Source organism: Perna viridis, chromosome 6 (genome assembly GCF_037379345.1).
Source record: "Perna viridis isolate PV_CMFRI_1.1 ecotype Kerala chromosome 6, ASM3737934v1, whole genome shotgun sequence".
In the NCBI taxonomy this organism is placed as follows: Eukaryota; Metazoa; Mollusca; class Bivalvia; order Mytilida; family Mytilidae; genus Perna; species Perna viridis.
Window position 1 is genome coordinate 29,697,603 of NC_142450.1, and position 19,568 is coordinate 29,717,170.

General features: G+C 32.9%; 1 protein-coding gene across 2 annotated transcripts in view; it reads left to right on the forward strand.

The window, feature by feature from the left end:
• LOC148614469 (uncharacterized) overlaps window positions 1-19,568 on the forward strand; it is a 38,290-nt gene that overhangs the window by 15,245 nt on the left and 3,477 nt on the right. The window contains exons 7-16 of one of the 2 annotated variants that reach the window (XM_088588556.1): window positions 335-476; window positions 5,425-5,478; window positions 10,929-11,149; window positions 11,858-11,950; window positions 12,515-12,606; window positions 13,625-13,725; window positions 14,025-14,132; window positions 14,869-15,034; window positions 18,218-18,367; window positions 19,014-19,243. In XM_088588556.1, coding sequence (XP_088444682.1) covers window positions 335-476; window positions 5,425-5,478; window positions 10,929-11,149; window positions 11,858-11,950; window positions 12,515-12,606; window positions 13,625-13,725; window positions 14,025-14,132; window positions 14,869-15,034; window positions 18,218-18,367; window positions 19,014-19,243 — 1,357 coding nt within the window. The remainder of the gene's footprint in view (window positions 1-334; window positions 477-5,424; window positions 5,479-10,928; window positions 11,150-11,857; window positions 11,951-12,514; window positions 12,607-13,624; window positions 13,726-14,024; window positions 14,133-14,868; window positions 15,035-18,217; window positions 18,368-19,013; window positions 19,244-19,568) is intronic. The other variant, XM_088588557.1, reaches the window with a different exon arrangement.

Below are 19,568 nucleotides of genomic sequence, written 5' to 3' on the forward strand. Positions count from 1 at the left end.
TAAAAGTAAACAGCTATTTCATTAAGCCTTTAATATAGAATTAACAAATGCCAGACTTTCTCTTTGAATTGTTTATACCTGACTAGAAATGACTTCAGTTAATAAAAAATTGAAAATTTGTGGGATTAATTTTGAACAATACTTAATTCCATATGCAGTGTTTAAATGTGGATATTTCTAATGTGAAGTCTGAGCAGTCATTTCTAGTTGAACATGTATGATTCAGTCCAATGATAACATGAAAAAGTGTCCGTCAAAATTACAAGTGCTGGCAATATGAAAAGGGAGATAAGTTAGGAATGACAGGTTCTACTATGATATTAACTTTTTATAGCCCACAGAGTGTGTTGGACCCCAACCTAATGCACCAGATACAACAGATGTCCCAAACCATACAGAAAAATGAACAACAATTGAACATGCAGAAATTGTTACAACAACAAGCAGAGTTTGATCAGCAGATTGCTGCATCTCAGGTAAACATGTGTACTGAGGTTTAAGATTGTATAAGGCAGTGTTATTAATGGCAATCAAAGAATGAATGCTTCCTATTTGGTAAAGTATGTTTGAAATATTCAGATTAAAAAAAAATTGTCAAATCTTGGAATATCTTTTTTTAAATATTGCTGGTAAATCCATCCATTTTTTGATTGTCAAAGTATTGGATTAATTTTTTTATATTTCCTTTTTGATTACAACAGGATTTAACTTTATTTCCTTTTAAGGAAGTAGACCTAGGGTAAGGGACATAACTCTTACAAATCATTGGAATTTTGGTGTACAGATTTTACATCAATCTCATTTAAGCATCAAAGTAACTTGGATTGATTTCATTCTTTTTCAAATGAAAGGTTGGTAGGCTTTGGTGAAATTGAATATGATGCTAACGTACCACTGATTGTCAAGAGTTATGTCCTTTACCCCAGGGAAACCTCCTTAAAAGCAGGTATATTGTCAATTCTTTAATGAGTGGATGTTATTTTTTTCTACTAAAAGATTTCCTCAATTATTTTACTTTTCAAATTACATCGATTTGTATGGCTGTACAGTTGTCATTATCTTTTCCAAAAATTGCTAACTTGTACGGAAGATAACTCTTGTACATGGGAGACAACTCAGGTTTACTCTCATACAACCAAAAACAGTACTGGAAGCCTTTGGTAACAAAAGTTCTTTTATCTTCTTAGTATTCATGGCCCATCAAAAAATAAGATTGATTTCTTTTGCTTATGGATTCAAGGATAGCAAATTAAACTATACAGTCCAAATATTTTTTGAACTTGATGTCAATTTATTTTTAATTTAAAAAATAGATTCTGTAACAAAGGAATTTAGCAATTTGTTCTTTGTTACTAGTTGTTCCTAAGAACAGTTTTATTGGCTACGTCTTCCTTATTCTCTTTTTAACACCTTGAACAAAGTCCATTGATGTCATGCCCAAATGAAATTGCTCATAACCAATCAAATCATCACTGGTCAGTAACAAAGAACAAAACCCAGATTTGGTTACATGTATGAGTATTTGAGTTTTATTTTACATGACTTCAATAGTGTTTGTTAAGATGCAAGAGAGGGTTGGGTAACATAATTCAATCATTATGAAATTTTGTAAAAGTAATTTTTGCGACTATTGCATTTTCAATATCATACATACTTAGAAACCAAAGAAAGGGTTCATTTGAATGTTAACAAAAATTATGACTATTCAACTGATACCTCTTTGTACAAAAACTAGCTACGCTTCTGAATGATATAGTTTGCTCTGGCCTGTATTATAGGAATGTGTCTTTTATATCCATTGAATGTTTCTACAAGCTTATTTTCATGGATTATGTGAAGTAAACATTAATGTTATACATAATGTAAAAAGTCAATTCCGTGTGTATTGTTTTTTTATGCTTTTATATTTATCATGAAAATAGCGGTAACTAATACACTGCAAGAATCAATACTTTTACATTATTCGAACTTTAAAGACTGTTCAAATGATCACACAATTTTTTTTTTGGTAATTAAATAGTGGATAGGACACATTTTTATAGTGTATGGCAAATTTCCATTTTTTTTTTAAATTACTTAGAAACCTAGTTTAATTAGTATAGACTGCCATTTTCAAGCCCTTATATTAGGTCTGAATTTCAGCCCCATTCTCACAGAGAAATATATTCTAAATTTTCCATATTTCAGCAGTGAAATTCAAAAAGGTGACTTAAAATATGGTCTCAAGATCTGCTTATGATTAAAATAGAGATTATTAAGATGTACAAAACCCTCTCATCACTCTGCTATATCATATGTGTCATCCAGAGGTCAATGCATGGAATTTAGCGCAATAGATACTTTAATTATCCTCATCAAGGATTTTATTAGAAATTATTTTTTAAACCCTGTTTAAAAAAACTTGTTACTTTCATGTTAATAGATAATTTCTTCAAAGTCACAATTTTCTTGCTCTTTTTTTCTCCATTCCCTTTCCCAGAACAGTAGGCAAATTATTGAATGAAAGTGGTGTCTATTATATTAAATTTGATGTAAAACTGACATTTTTGGTCGTCTTTAAGCTATACCTTTTTTGATAAGAAATGCCCCCTCCTGGCATGAAACATTTTGTCAAGCTGAAAATAAGCCAGGGCACGTTTTTACTTAAACACTAAAAGGTGGTTATGTAAAGTTAAAAATTTACATATGGTGTGATCAGAAATTTGTCCCCATTTTCTCATGTGAAAGAGACTAAAGCTTTCAGTATCCTGAAAAATGATTATCTGTTATTTTAATTGTCTGAAAGTATGTATGATTTTATAAATGTGATCATGGTGTGTTATTCATTACATCAAAGTCTGCAGCAAGAACAGTTATAAGACTGATATTGCTGCATTTCATCCAAGTTACCAAAGCTTAGCCAAACATTTCTACTTATTTTAAATTGAGTTTTGTGGTTAAATTGTGCTATTAATTGACCTTGTTGTTCATGAGCTATAAGTTTACTTTAATAGATCTGCAATCTGACAGAAAATGTCTATCATGCTTTAAATAAAATATGGAATAATATATACAATGCTCATTGAACAGCTAAGTCAAAAAAATAATTTTTAATTCTAATAAGATGTTTCCTTTTCAGGAATAGAAACTAACATTTTCTAGAACTCCAAAACTCTCAAAAATGATTGATTTTTAATAATTTTGTTTACTTCCCTTCATAATTAAACAAATTAAACCATTGGAACAAAAAATGGAATTAATTATGCAAGTTTTGGTTAAGAAAATATTAAAAATAATAATTTGAAAAATGCATAAATTTGACATTTATCTTCAATAAGAAAATGAAATTGAACCACAAACACCATTTTTTGTTCCTATTAAGACATTCCATTTTGTTATATATTTGATGATGAAATTATTCAATTAACGATGAGGATTTCATAAGTATGATATTATGTGAATCCAATCCATTTGATTATATTACAAATCAAAATAAAATGTAATTCAAATCTTGAAGTACTAAACCAATCCTTCTGTAAGGGGAGTTCTGGAAAAGATTTAGTACCACAAAGTATTTTAGGCAAATCCAGAAACTAATGTTTTGGACATTGGAAGACACACAGAAAGGTTTTATTGTGTGGGAAATTTCTTGCAATTTGCAAGAAATAAATGATTAGTATTTGAAGTGTCTTGCAGTTGGCCATTATTATTTATTTCTGGATAAACCTTTATGTATACTTGAAGGTCTATTATTGTTTGTTATGAAATAAACTGTCTATAACCTTCAACTATACAAATTAAGTAATACATAACAAAATGCATTTCATTTCAGCTGATCCATCATTATCTGTGGGCTATGTTTTTAAATTGATATATATTATTTGTTTTGGGGTTGGCTAGAACCTCTGTCTAGCCCCTTCATATTGCCAGCACTTGCTTATGAACTTAAAGTTTATGTCATACACATTCTTTTATGAGGAAAAATATTTACAAAGATGAATGGAATATAACTATATGTTGCTTAAGATCATGATAATGACTATCAGTCATATCATTTCTTATTGTTAAATGCTGAATGAATTAAGTAATACTGATAATTTAAATGATGAAAAAAAAAACTATTGTATTAAGATAGGTGCTAAGTCTCCCCTTGATAATGCTAAAAGTGTTATACTTTTGATCAATAGTCATGGAAACGTGTGTGAGAAAAATGCGTAGAATGACCCTATCTTTCAAAGAAACGATATTCAAAGAAGTTGACTGTTGTGGCAGTTTTTGACTACATTGATGAAATTTAAGGCATGGCTAATTACACAACTGCAAAAAGGCACTGTTGTCTGTAGTCACTTGGTTTTCATGCAGTAATTTGAATGTTAGTTGGTTGATCTTTATAAAATTTTATAACATGGTTCCAAACCACAAAAGGAAGGTTGGAACTGATTTTGGGGGTTATGTACAAATTGTTTAAGAATTAGGTACTAAAAAGGAGCCTGAAACAAGCGTTTCATGGAATTTAACTTATTTAACTCCCGTAAAACTCTAGTAAAAGCATAGGAATGTCTATGATATTATTCCATTATATTCTATACCGCAATGGTCAGACTTTTTTGGGGACTTTAGACTTGAAACTGCAGAATTTAGGAACCAAAAGGGGTAGGACAGAAACATGCATTTTCTTGATGTCCAGACAACAACTTGACTATTAGTGAATGAATCTCTTTGAAATTGTATTGCAAGTTGCCATACCACTAAGAAAGACTGGTATTGATTTTTAGGGGTTAACAAGCCAGAAACAATTATTTTTCTCTTATTCCTGGATGATAACTTGAGTGAAAGGAAAATGGCAACTTTGATATTGTACCACAACATGCCATATTGCCATGGGGATATTTGGGATTGATTTTGCAGGTTTTGACTGGAACTGTTCAGATAAAAGGGCCAAAAAGTTATCACTTTGGTTCCGTTCAAATTTTTCTCTGTTGTCAAATATCTAATTGTATTCAAAATTCAAAGCTGCAATTTTAAATGATGGGTCCATATTTGCCCCAACTGTTCAGGGTTCGACCTCTGCGGTCATATCAAAATGCCTCCTATGAAGCATGTTATTTCATTCAGATTAAATTGACCATTTCTTTAATTTTAGTGTTGAAATTTATCTCATTTTAAGGATAATTAACCTTTATTAAGCATAGCACAATTATGAAATGTAAACTTTTTGATTTCTCCATGAGGGAAATACATATGCAGAGTGTAGCAGGACTATATTAGCTTTAATTTATTGTTGTGATATCAAGATGAACAGCCAATAACTCTTTCCCCATGTTGGTAGAAATTGGTTCAGGCTAGTGAAAGTTTGGTAAATTTATTAATCATCATACATGAATGTTCAAAATTTTTCTTTGGCACTGACTTGGTAAATAAGAACTATAATTTGTACTTCTATAGGTTGACATGGACTATAGGACAACGGCTCGTGAGCCTAGTCACTTTGGTCCAGTGGTGAGTATGTTTTGTTATGAAGTTTGATCATTTGCTTCATATTGTAGTTCTTAAATACATTTATTAAACAGTTTTACTTTTTTGTTGAGTTTTGCATTGTTGAAAATGAGATAAGTTCAACTTAGGTTCTTAGCTTACAGCTTATATCTAAATAAGGACTACAGGAAAAATATAAAATTGTGGTCTTTCAATTATAACAAGTTAAAAGAGGAGAGTACATCAAGAATTATTTTATTTATGACCATTTTTTTAGTTTGGATGACAATTCTTTGATAGCTCTGCATGGTTTCTGCTAAGCTTGAAATCATTTCAAGTACATCCCATTCGCCAATTATGTGTTATAGATTTTTTGGTATTTTTTTCTGGTTTGTTTCTGGTTTGTTTGTTTTTTTTTTTCGGTTTGTGTTTTTGTTTCTTTTTTTTTTCTATGAATTGTCATTTTTTTCTTGTAAGTCATTTAAAATCACATTAACAATTAAATGTTTTTTTTTTATAACTACCAAAATATTTACCATGAGAAAAGTGAAAATTTAGTCAAGTTTGTTCCGCTTAAGCTACATGATAAACATTGCAGTTTGCTGATTTGTTACTTACATGTCTGCATATTTTGTAATGCATATTTTTACAATTGGTACTTCTCTACCTTCATGGGTTTTTTCTTCAATTTTGCATGTTTTTCATCAAGTAAGATCATAACCAAAAGATATTGTGCATCGCTCGTTTACAGGAGAAAATTCCACATATTGGTAGAAATATGATTCTCCTTAAGTAATGAACAGGCTGAGGAAAAATCTGTTCTTCAATGATATCATTCAAAAACAATTTGAAAATATAGAATAGCATGAAACCTTAGTTGCTCAGAAGGAGAGACAACTGTCTAGGAGCTATGTTTGGTCCAATTTCATTCTTTTTTTTTTTTAACAACACAAAAATCTTCAGCATTCTGGATATTCAAACAATCAGTGGCCACCTCAATTCTTCATTGCCATACCCAGAAGTGTTATAAATATATTGCTCCTTCTCTTAATTACACGACATCATTACTCCATTTTATGTCGTCCACATATGTTAGTTTATTTTCTGTCCTGTATAGAAAATTCAAAATTACCATTTTGTCATATATTCAGAAAAGCAAGTTTTGATTATTGCCTAATTGCTCATTTTTCATTAATTTCAAAATTAACAATAGATCTTTGTTATAACAAGAGTTGTCAAAATCTTTTTCATGTTGGTCGGACGATTGGTCTTGCCAGCATTGATAATTGATAGGATCCATCAAATTATGACTGGATCCACTTTTCTAACTTGTCGGACATTTGGTCTGGCAACCTAACAAAATCTACTGGACCGAACAATTATCTGCCAGACCAATTAAAATTTGCCTTTATTCGGACGCCATCTTTAAACCGGAAGTTCCGGTTGAGGCATGTCTAATAAAAAAAAAACGTACTGGACATCTGGTCCGGAAATCATGCAAATTTTACTGGACAGGCAGCTAAAAGTACCGGTCATGTCCGACAAATTTCACCATGACTGCATTTATCTATGAATCTTTACTATATAACTTATACTAATCACTGATTAAGTCATTTAACAGTTTTATCTGGTTAAAGTTCTAATAAATTACCTTTTTTCACTTAAAATTAAATTCAGTGTTGAGATAAAACCTTCTATTCAGATTATGATTGAAAAAGTCTTGTTACTCAGTTGATTGTACTTATCTCACAATACTCTTTATTTCATTATTTTATTAAGTTTAGTCCCTCACAATTTTCAATGACTGCTACATTTGTTATTTTATAAAACAAAAATCATGATCAAAGTTTTTTGGGACAAAATGCTTTTAGGAAAGGTAGGATATTATTGACATGCACAGTACAAACTTCTAGTGTCTTTTCTGCGTTCAGATTGAAGATAACAGCAAAAATTACCATCTAGGTAAACAAATATATGTTTGTAATTTCTGTACACATAATTGATTGAACTTATGTGAAAACGACAGACTGAGAAGGTTTCCACCACATCTTGTGTCCAACTTGTCCTACATTCCAGTTGGTCCAAATTTGACAACTCTGTTATAACTACCAAGATGCACAATGTTCAGGCCTGAGGCTTATTCCATAACTTTAGAGCTTGGTAGCTTGTGCTAAATCAACATATTCTGTTGGAAAAGTTGAGTAAATAACGTGCTACTCAACTACTTCCATTGGAATCACACTTAGATTTGTAAGATGAACAAGGTGTTAAGTACTTCTCTGTCTAAGAATCAGGCAAAATTTATATTAGGTGTGATGCATGAAGAAGAGATTTTATTGCATTATACAATTATTTATACTTTAAAACCTCCAGAAATAGCCACCAGAGTGTTTGTATTATTTGCCTTTTTAAGATACTAATAGGTCAATTTTAGTTGAAATGTACTATGGAAAAGTAGTAGGAAAATTTCCCCCCAACTTCTTCCCTATATAAGCTTCAGGATACATTTAAATAGCTTTTTGGTTGTTTTCTTTTATGTACTGAATACATTTGAGCCAACAACAAAAAATGAATTTAAAAAAATGATGTGCCACCCATTGCCTGATTCTTACACAGAAATGTACTTAATACTTTAAAATATCCTATTATGCTTTTGCAGATAGATATTGTGTCAGTGTCTATCCATATGTCTGTCAAATTCTGGTTTCAGTGAAGTTTTTTATTACCACGAAAACTCTGGATAAATATCAAATTGTTTGACATTTTATTGAGTAGAAAGTTGAAAGTGCTTACAGATGCATTTATGGCTTATTGGTACATATATCACCTTGCATTTTGTTCTGATGCATGTACATCAAAAGTTAAAAACTTTTGAGGATTTGTAAGGACATGTCTAGATGTTCCCTACATTGTTACAAAAGTTATGTGATTGTGCATGTTCACTGTCTCACCAATTACTTTTGGTGTTCATGTGTGCTGCATGCACTGCATAAAAGGCAAAGTGTTGTTTGAGACAGTAGGGAATAAGGTATCAAGTAGACAATGCTTCTTAAATTTTTATACAACCATAATAATTTTGCAGATGGATTGTATAATCATGTGAATGGACTGCTTTATGTTATTATTTTTATTTATTTTTTTTTTTTTTGGGGGGGGGGGGGGCTGAAAGAGGCCATAAACAAACATCCTTTTATTTCAAGGAACTAGCTAGAGTAATATCAGCATCAGCATGGTCCTGAATACATACAATATAGGTACATTGTCGAAAATTATTGAAGTTCGAGGCTCTGCCAAGCTATTTCCCCCGTTCCAAGCCGAATACACATATCTTCAATAATTTTCGACAATGTTCCTATTTTGTTTTTATCCTGTTATATTAATATTTTTGTGCGTATGTACATTTTGAAAATAAAATTTTAAAATGCATATCCCCTGAGGAGCCCCGATCATTGAACCCAAAGAAAAAAAATAATACACATGGCACATGACTCAGTAAACATTGAAATTCAATCCGCACCATATAATCTGTCATAGCTGTTTGAAGAAAATAAGCTTTGTATCAAAATTTATTTAATTCCAAGAGACAAATAAGTAAAATGAACAATAAATACAAATATTTTGAATGTTGTAAAGTCGATTTTAAGAACATTAAAGTTTTGAATTTCACGAGGAAGGTGGAAGCTGACTTGTTTCTGTTTGGTATATGGCAGTAGAGTTCAGGGTTGAAATTTGTGTTAAGGCAGTAATAAATCCAAGACCATAACAGTTTCTTGGTCATTTGTCTCTTCATGTTGTAATGCTTCAATTTTTTTTAAGTGGGGACCAGTTTATGTTAAATTATGACAGACACTCTGGCTCCGAGTCCGACATGACTGAAATGACAGGGGAAGTTGTCTGCAAACTGATAATGAATCAAATCTGAACAAGATTTTGGATTTGCCATATATATGACGGTGAAAAAAAATACAAACAAAATCATTATTTGGGTTACATAAAATCTTTTATTTCATTCAGGTGAAAACGAAACAAAACAGAAAAAAAATGATTAACTGGATACGCAATCACAATTTGTTTATATCGTATCTATGGTGGTGGCCATGATTAATTTACGCATACCAGAAAAAAGTAGTTCCGCCTATCATGTGAGTGGGAGGAGTCAGAAAGTCAATAACCTGCTAATGTACGGATACAGCAAAAAAATAACCGTATACCTTTTTTCGTTTAACAAATAACCTCATTGCAGGATAAAAGTAGGATATGTATATAATGTAAGATCAGAACTATTAATGGCTAAAAAATATCTTGACAGAACTGAGTAGATGCAGAAGTAGATGATTGCAGAGCTTTTGTTTTGTCTTTTAATATGTTGATGGATAGGACTTTTTATTTATTTGATAATAATCTGGAAATTGTTGACTGTGTAGAAATGTATTAAGCTTTCCAAGAAGGAAGTCTCACACATTCTGCTGAACGAATGAGACCATAACAACATGGCGGTAAACAATGATTTAACGGCTGTTCACTTGTGTTTTAACAAGACAGTTGAGGGCACTGACTGAGCTCCATCAATCATAGGCATAGCCTAAAATCATATTTGTGTATGTATCTCTTAATAAGGTTTTAACACAAGGACAACCATAAAGCTCTAACTGGGTTTGATTTTTTTGGTAATTACAATGTACCTCAATTGTGAAGGAACTTAGGATCAAAACGGGCTAAAAACATTTTCCTGGTTTCAGGACAATCAGTTGAGTTCAAATATGAATCTTTAATAAGCCAATTTATAAGTAGATTGACAACTACTGTAAAGATTTGATTGTTTTAGAAAGTTTTTTTGACTTACTATCAGTGGCCTTACTTGCATGATGCTTAACTTGAATTATATAACCCACATCAGGGCAAGGATTTCCCTCTAAATTCCCACTTTTGTTTTGCTTTGGCCTTACCTCTTATTATTTACTTAAGTACTTAAGGAGGTAGACCTAGAGTAAGGAACATAACTCTTGAAATCAGTGATATGTTTGTATCATATTCAATTTTACCAAAGCCTATCAAGCTTTCATTTGAAACAGAATGAAATCAATCCAAGTTACTTTGATGCTTACATGAGATTGATGTAAAGTGGTAAATACAAACGTTCCAATGATTTTTATGAGTTATGTCCCTTACCCTAGATCTACCTCCTTAAATTATAAATATTTTATAGAATGCTCTGTTAGTTAACATGTTTAAGTCAGATGCACAATGTTCAGGCCTTATACTCCATTTATAGTTCAAGAGCTTGGTAGCTTGTGCTATATCAACATACTCAGTTAGAAGTGTGAAGTATTCAATTTGTTGTATATGACTTCTGATGGAATTACAATTCTTTGAAAGTCCAGAAATGTGAATTATCAGTAGTTGCTGAACAACTTAGGTTGTCATGTACACATTTTTGACAATGACTCCATGAAGCAAATTTTTTTCCATTACAGCCCCCTCAGCCACCACCTCCCCTCATGGGCATGCCACCTGAACCACAACAGCCTCCGTTCCAGCTGATGCCAGATCAGCAGCCACCAGCTGTACAAGGCTACCCAGAAATGGATGAGGGGTCTCAGGATATGGACGAACGGTCAAGAGACAGGGAGTCTAGTAAAGACAGGAGACATAGCAGTAGGAGGTCAAAACATTCAAGAGACAGATCTAGGTCAAGGTTAGTATGATACAAAGACTGGAGACACAGTAAAAATAGAACACTGAACCATGTCAATCAACAGGAAGCAAATAAGAGTAAGATCAAGATATATCTAAATACCAGTATTATATAGAAGGACTCTTATCCTAATGTATCTAAACACCTATATTATATAGAAGTAGGATAGGACTCTATCCTAATGTATCTAAACACCTATATTATATAGAAGTAGGATAGGACTCTATCCTAATGTATCTAAACACTTATATTATGTAGAAGTAAGATAGGACTCTATCCTAATGTATCTAAACATTAGGACCGGCACCGAAAAAAATCCAGAAATATACAAACTTCAATTTCTCGAACTCCCGGTAACTCGAACACTTTTCAATTGTCCCTTGGAGTTCGAGCTACCGAGGTTCAACTGTATATTATATAGAAGTAAGGTAGGACTCTATCCTAATGTCAACTCCAATTTGACAAATTCAACTAAAGGAATATATAAAGCAGAAAATATTTTACCTTTTTTTTTTTTTTTTTTTTTTTTTTTGTGGTTAAAAATCGGCTACACACTAGATGATTTAGTTGAAAACCCTGAACATTTACCTATCTGTTACATGGACTAGGGACTGGAATATTAGATGAAGCAAAATGTTTAAATTTTTTACCTTGTGCAAAAGATTCGTTTTTGAGGGAATAATATACACTATCATTCTTATCTAACAGGACACCAAAAAGAAGACGTCGATCAAGGTCTAGATCTCGTGACAGAGATCGTCGTAGGAGATCAAGATCCAGAGACAGACACAGGAGATCTAGGTATAAAATGTGAAGCAAGCTGTAGACAATTACATTTGATATAAATTTAGTAAAATATTTGTAGTCATAAATTCTCATTTTTCATTTAGGGCTGATTTATTAAAAGATCAAAGGTACTAGGGAAGGCGCTTTTTCACCAGGGGAGTCATCCATTGAAGTTCTATTGATGTTTTAAACAAAAAACTTTATTTTGTCAAGAGACCTGAACATCCACTTATATACACATATACAAAGTGTAAAAGTGCCTCCCCCATCCTAAATATTCTTTACTGGAACAACCCTAAGAAAATTGGTTTAAACACATTTTAGAAGATTTTAGTTGAATAGTACATGTTGCATAATAGGCTAATGCAATCAAATAACACAGTAGAGATCTGTGCATTTTGACTGGTTTACTTTATATGGTTCTAAGCTTATGATTTGAATTTTGCAGATTGATTCAGTGACTGCCTTGTAAATTATATGTGTACATGTATTATTGTAATGTAAAGTTAATGATATGTGTACATGTATTATTGTAATGTAAAGTTAATGTCAGTCTTTAAAAACTTTTCCTTTGTATAGATCAAAAGATAGGGAGAGGGAAAAGCAGAGAGAGAAGGAAAGAGAAAGAAGAAAGAAGGGACTACCATCTGCCAAAGAGAATCATATAAGTGGTAGGTGATCCCCTAGACAAGCTTCTTTACATGTTAAAAGAATAGGCCTGCAGCAGCGCTAAGCTTGTCGTATAAGGCGACTAAATAGTGCTCAGAAACCTAGCCGGGGGCTAGGCGCTCTGCCCACAGAGCAACTGGGATGTGTGCCCCAGGTGTGGAATGGGGTACCCCTGGCATGTTACATGCTGGGGTTGTCAGGCTTTAATACGGAAAACCTGACCGCAAACCATAGTGGTGCACCGTGTTGGGAAAGATGCCACGTTCCTCGCACGTTAAAGGACCCTGCTGTGGTATTCGATAGGAGTAGGAACCTTTGCGCTCCGCCACAGGAGGCTAAATTGCCCAACCTTACCCACCCCTCCCTTTTTCTAGTGGCAATCAAAATTTGTCGACCCTGTTGTCCTTGTGACCCATCCTTTTTTTTATCATTTCATGTTCATTTTATCATCCATTTCATGTTCATTGTCTGAATATAGCTGAAATATTGCTGCTCGGACGTTAAAACCCAACAAACAAACAAAACAAATTTACATGTTTCAATTTCCAATAATTTCGTAAAGAAGTTGGGAGATTAAAAGGTGGTTTTCCGGTCTGGCAATATTGGCCACATAAAACTGAATGTTTTGTCAAAAGTTGTCTTGAGACAATAGGCTTTCATGGTTTTAATAAGTTGTTGACCCATGCATCTCCTGTAAAGAACATGTAATGAAATCTCTCAAGTTTGGCAGAATAAACATATTAATTTGGCTACATTTTTAAATGTGATTTTCATGTTATGCATGAATGAACAGAGAAAGGAGATTTTGTTGTTGAAGTATGCAGCTATTTATGATATGTAATATCTGTGCTGATTTGATAAACATAGCCCTTTTATCTATAAACTATTAAAAAATGGTATTTCTATATGCATTTGTTTCTTAGATTTCAATACTTTGTAATAGTTTCAACATCAGTTTTGAACAGCTATTTGAAACAATTTTAAGCAGTGTAAGTTATTGATTGTTTTATATGATTATAGTATGCTCCACAACATTGTTTATTGGGAAAGTCCCTAAAACATCATCAGAAGAAGAACTGAGGGAAGAAATTGAAAAGTATGGCAAAGTGGAATCTATTAATGTAAGTTTCTTAGGCATAAAAGAAAATAATCTGGTTTAGCTATCAGAATCACAAAAATAGTTCTAGCTTTGATTCCGTAATAGTAAGAAATATAATTAAAATGAATCGTTCCATTAAGTCACTGCATGCAAATCCTACACGCAGTGATTGGATGGAACAGTTTATAGGTTTAGTTTTAATTAGACAGGATTGTAAATGAAGAGATTTTTGTCCCTCTACTAGAATTTTGATACGCTGAGACAAATAGGCATTTGCTTTATTACTATACTTGAGATTGAACTATTTTTTTCCCATTACAGATGATACCACCAAGAGGCTGTGCTTTTGTTTGTATGACAAGGAGAAAGGATGCTGCTAAAGCTTGCGACAGACTGAAAGGATACAAGTTCCTGGGTAGTGAACTCAGGGTAGGTACATTGTAGATTCACAAACAGACTTTATTTTATTTGAAGTAGATGCACAATGTTCAGGCTTTATACTTAGACTATAGTTTAAGAGCTTGGTAGCTTGTGCTATATCAACATATTTTGTTAGAAGTGTTTAGTAAGTAGTATTTATGTACAACTTCTAATAGAATGACAATATGTGGAAAATGTAATATTTTTGTTGTAGTTGTGTCTCTTAGAATAATAATGCAAAGAGCTATACATATATACATCACTTCTAGTTGTATCCTTGAACTATTGATTTGAACTTGGTTTACAGTTTATGTCTGATTCAATACATTGACATTTGATGAAATTATTAAGTTTTGGTGGTACTTTATTGATATATTTATTAAAATAATTGGTCTTGGGCTTAGTTCATGTAGGTTTCAAATATTTGAAAGTGCTTGTAGATGTTACTTCAATGATTTCTATGCATGTGTGCCTAAGAAAGATTGTTGATGAGGAGTTTAGCTGTAGGGAGTTAGGTTTTGTGTTCAGTGCTCATCCACCATTTCCAGAGAGGTGTTGTTGAATCTCAATACAATAAAATGATGTGCCAACTACTTGATGCTCCATATTAATATCAAACTGGGTACATATTGTGTAAAAATGGTAACTAATATAACAAATGCGAAGTTTCTTAAGTAACTATTGTATAAATGCAATTGTTCTAGTAAGATTCATAATTACAAAATTGTATGTTTGTGATGCACAGGTTGCCTGGGCACCTGGTATTGGTGTTAAGGAGTCCCAGTTTAAAGACAGATGGGACGTAGAACAAGGTGTAACCTATATCCCTTGGTCTCAGATGCCAGAAGCTCTCAACAGTCTTAAAGATGGTGGCATAATTGATGAAGATTCCTTGCCAGAGAATTTGAAAGGTTTGTTGGACTTTAGGGCTGTTCCAGCAAAACATATATGGGACCCGGGGACAGCATTTAAAAAAATATATATACTTGGTTGTGGGTTGGTGGAAAATGCATCTATGGCACGGTACTGGGCTTGGAAATTCGCTTCTGTAAGTGGTTGTTTGGAAAATGAAGGAACACTCTGTTGAAAGTTGTTTTTTACTTTCTCGAAATGGTCCAAAATGAATCCCTGTCATTGTATAAACCTCTAGTATAGTTGAGTTACGCGCTTTTGTTGCCGGAAGTTCTCACCATTTTTACAGGTGTTCTGCCTGGAAATCGCCCCGCTTTTGTTTTGACATTATTTTTCCGGTATTCTCGGGGTTTTGCTGTGGAGCAATGACGCAACCCAAGACGCCCGAACATCAGAAAAAGATGTCAACATCCGTCGTTTGTTGATGTGGTTCATAAGTGTTCCTCGTCTCTCGATTTTTATGTAGATTAGACTGTTGGTTTTCCGGTTTGGATAGTTTTACACTAGTAATTTTTGGGGCCCTTTATAGATTACTTTTCGGTGTGATCCAAGGCTCTGTGTTGAAGATCGTACTTAGACTTATTATGGTTTATAGTACTTAAAATAAATTGTGACTTGGATGGAGAGTTGTCTCATTGGCACTCATACCACATTTTATATCTATTCAGTGTGGCTGAATTATCATCAAAAAAACTCTTCCACAATTAAACTTCTTTTAAAATTGAATTTGAACAGTTGTTAAATCACTAGGTAGCCGTTGCATATTGATATCAAGAATAACCCATTCCAAAACTTCAAAATGAAAGGGTATGGGCTATGGAATGAATTTGTAGGCGACAAAAACACCAAACTATCAAAGAACAGGGCATTTATTTCAGTTCTTCATCTTAGAAATTGTCAAAGTCTACAACAGTGGACAAAATTTCCTTACCCTTAAACAAGATAGCCCCCAGTGTGCAAATGAACAGAATTTTTGATATTGATAAACATCAATATTACTTTATACTCTCTTGTTCCTCACCTGCACAGAGTGCATGCAAACTTGAGTGAAGCTTAAATACAGCAGATTTTCAGCTGAAAGTGCTAGGTATACAAGAAGAGAAGTTTTCTTGAAATCATTGATCCCCGATAAAACAAATGGATTTTAGGAAACTTCACACAACTATCAAGGCAATCATATGGATACACACAAAAATTTCAACTGATTAAATGAGATACAAAATAGTTCATGGTAATACACCAGCTTCATATACAGTCACTGTTGTACAGTGTGAATCAATAAAACTTTTGCATTGTCTTCTATTTCTCTTCACATACCAAATATCATCGACCTGTGATATAAAGTGGTTGTTGAAAATTTGCTATGGACAAATACTCTTACAATTGCGAATACCAGAAAGGATATCCCAGTAATTCTGGCTTTCTTCGAATTTGCTCTTAGGCAAGACAAAAATTAAGATTTAGCTATGCATTGGAAAGAGGATATGTGTGCATAAAAATGAATGTTAATATATGAAACGATTTTAATGTACAGATACATGATTGCACAAGAGGTAAAAGCATTAGTCTATACATGAATATATGCAACATGCAAGAAATAGACAAAACAGCAAATATTTAAATTTTTTAAATCAGTGTCTTAGCTACGCAAAATGAAGGGGTGCAGCGCACGCCCCTCTGCCATATTACCCCTTAGTGCCCATTTATAATTATCTGAAGATTACACTTTTGTTAATATATTACACCAAGCCAATTATGAAGTGTCATCTTCATTTACCTCATCCTGTCATAATTAACCCTCAGATATACCTCAGGTAATTATTGGTGATCATTCAGCTGATCAGGGTTGTCGGATTATAATCATTTACAAGTAGAAATTGGATCCCGATTGGATCTATCACCATTTCATGGACAGCCAATCATTGGTTAATAATTACTTTTTTTGAACAATTAATTTTTAAAATATTTTCAAGTTGACAGGTCTATAATATGTAGAACAATTGCATGTTGCATATGTTTGTTTAGTCAATATGTCAGTTATATCTGTCAGTTCAATTCTTTTTTAAATTTTCTATATAGTCAACAGTACAGGTAATTTTTCAAAAGTTATAATTACATTAGTTAGAGAAAATAATATAATTTTGAAATTGAATTGGAGCAATATTGAATATTTGTTACATTTCATGCAACATTTTACCTCATAGTATGTCATAAATGTTAGAATCACTTGCCCTTAATCGCCTATATGGTGTGATAGTATACTGCTTTAAATTCTACAAAAGTAGTGTTAATTTTTGTCTACACATCATTCTTGTATTATTTAATAAGAATACATACATACAAGAAAAGCAAAAAAAAAAAAAAAAAAAAATTAATAAAGATATTTCTGACTTAATGGAAACATCAATCTTAAAAGAAACTTCAAATACACCAATGTTCCTTTTTGGTTGAAAAACATGGTACGTGTTAAAGTGCCCTCTTCCCTGCGCACCCTCTACTTAGAAATCCTAGCTAGAACACTGATTATGTGTAAATGGAATGAAGCATTCATGAAACCATGCAATGTCTTGCTATTATCTGTATGAAATACATGTATGTCACATGCAGCTGAAATATATAAAAAATTAAAGAATCACCATGGGAATACTGTTGAAGATTATATATGAATTTTAATATACAGATAAATGAATGCAAGCAGTAAAAGCGCTAGTCTATACATGAATATGTGCAACCTGCAAGTGATAGGCAAAACTACAGAAATGAAATGAAGCATTCATGAAATCATGCTATGTCTTGCTATTATCTGTATGAAATGCCTTTATAAAAAAGTAATGTATCACCATGGGAATACTGTTAAAGAATATGTATAAATTTTAATTTGCTTCTGTTGGTGCCTATAAAGCTCGGGTTTTTACCTCTATGGGTGGGTAGGAGTGGAAAAATATCACTTCTATGGGAGGTTATCCCAATTTTCAAGTGCCTTCCCCGTCCCATGTATGTTTTACTGGAACAGCCCTTAATATATTCATCCAATAAGGCCAGAAAAATTTGTCAATATTACCAGACCCTTGGGTTTAGCATATTGCTTTTAGTAGATTTTGATTGATATCTAGGTTCAGCTTCTTATGATAATCCATAAAAGTAACTCACATTATTATAAATAAAGATTTGTTTTTCTGCAGGTAAACAAATTGGTGGAGAGAAGCCAGAAGTGACCGAGGAGCCCAAACCTGTTCCAGGACAGATACCTAATAGTATGCCAGGCATACCAGGGCAGGTGACAGGAATGCCTGGTCAGGCACCAGGTGGAATGCCCCCAGGAATGCCTCCTGGTAAGATTGTATTAAAAATATACAGTATAATGATCTATATAACAACACAGTGAAAAAAAAATTGTAAGTTTTGTCCCAGTGATGGTTTTGCTAAATACTGAGTTGTCAGAATTATATTATCTGGCACATCTGTAGTGGAGAAAGGAAAAGAGCTTTTATAACTTTTCATTCTGTTTCCTTAACTTAGAGCCCTTATTTTCGTTCATTTAAAATAAAATAAAAAGTGATTGATTGATTGTTGGGGTTTAATGCCTGAGTAGCAATATTTCAGCTGTATCCAGGCAACGAAAGATTTAGTTTTCTAAGGTGAGCATATATCGTACCTGCTTTGTATGGCAGGTGTCAAATATGTTGATTTTTAGGCAAAAAGGAATACATAAAAAAAAACAAAAAAAACAATTATAATTTTGACAAATGCTCAGTGATGTACTAAGTGCCAGAGTAAATATTTTGCCAAATTTATTTAGGCATTTCTAGAAAGACTGATAAAATGCATCATAATTAATTACCCACTCTATTGTTATATGCCCTTACAAAAAGTACTAAATGTAATAAGAGCTGTATAGGTTTATGGTGCATCAGTATGTTATCTGTGAATGTATTTGAAATGTGTGATATTCATTTCAATTTATTATCACCATTTCAGGAATGATGCCACAGGGAAGTGTGATGCCACCGATGGGTATGCCTCATATGGTTGTCCCAGGCAGTATGCCACCAGGTCCTTTACCAGGGCAGATACCACCTCAGATGGCTGGACAAATACCTCCAGGTCTACCTCAGATGGGTTTACCTCCAGGGATGCCCCCACCCATCACTGGACAGCCACCCCCTGGAATGATACCTCTGCCTGGAGGAGGTCTGGGTCTTAGACAGGTATGATTGATATTAGAAATAGATTGTTTTGACATGGTAAGAGTAATGATGACTATCTTTCAAGTTAAAGTAGACTTATTGAAAATATTAAAAGGCTCAAAGGACAATTGGGGAAGATAGTCAAACATCTAGAGGATATCTTCCCTACCTTAGCTATTGATCTACCACTAATTGCATATGAAAAAAATCTATAAAAGCATGAAGTGAAAGAAACTAAATAATGCAACTAACCTAAAACCTAAGTTCAAAATACATTTTAAAACCATGAAGAAATAATATATAAAATTTGTTAAAATTTTTGATTAATTGCATGTGCTATTTTTAC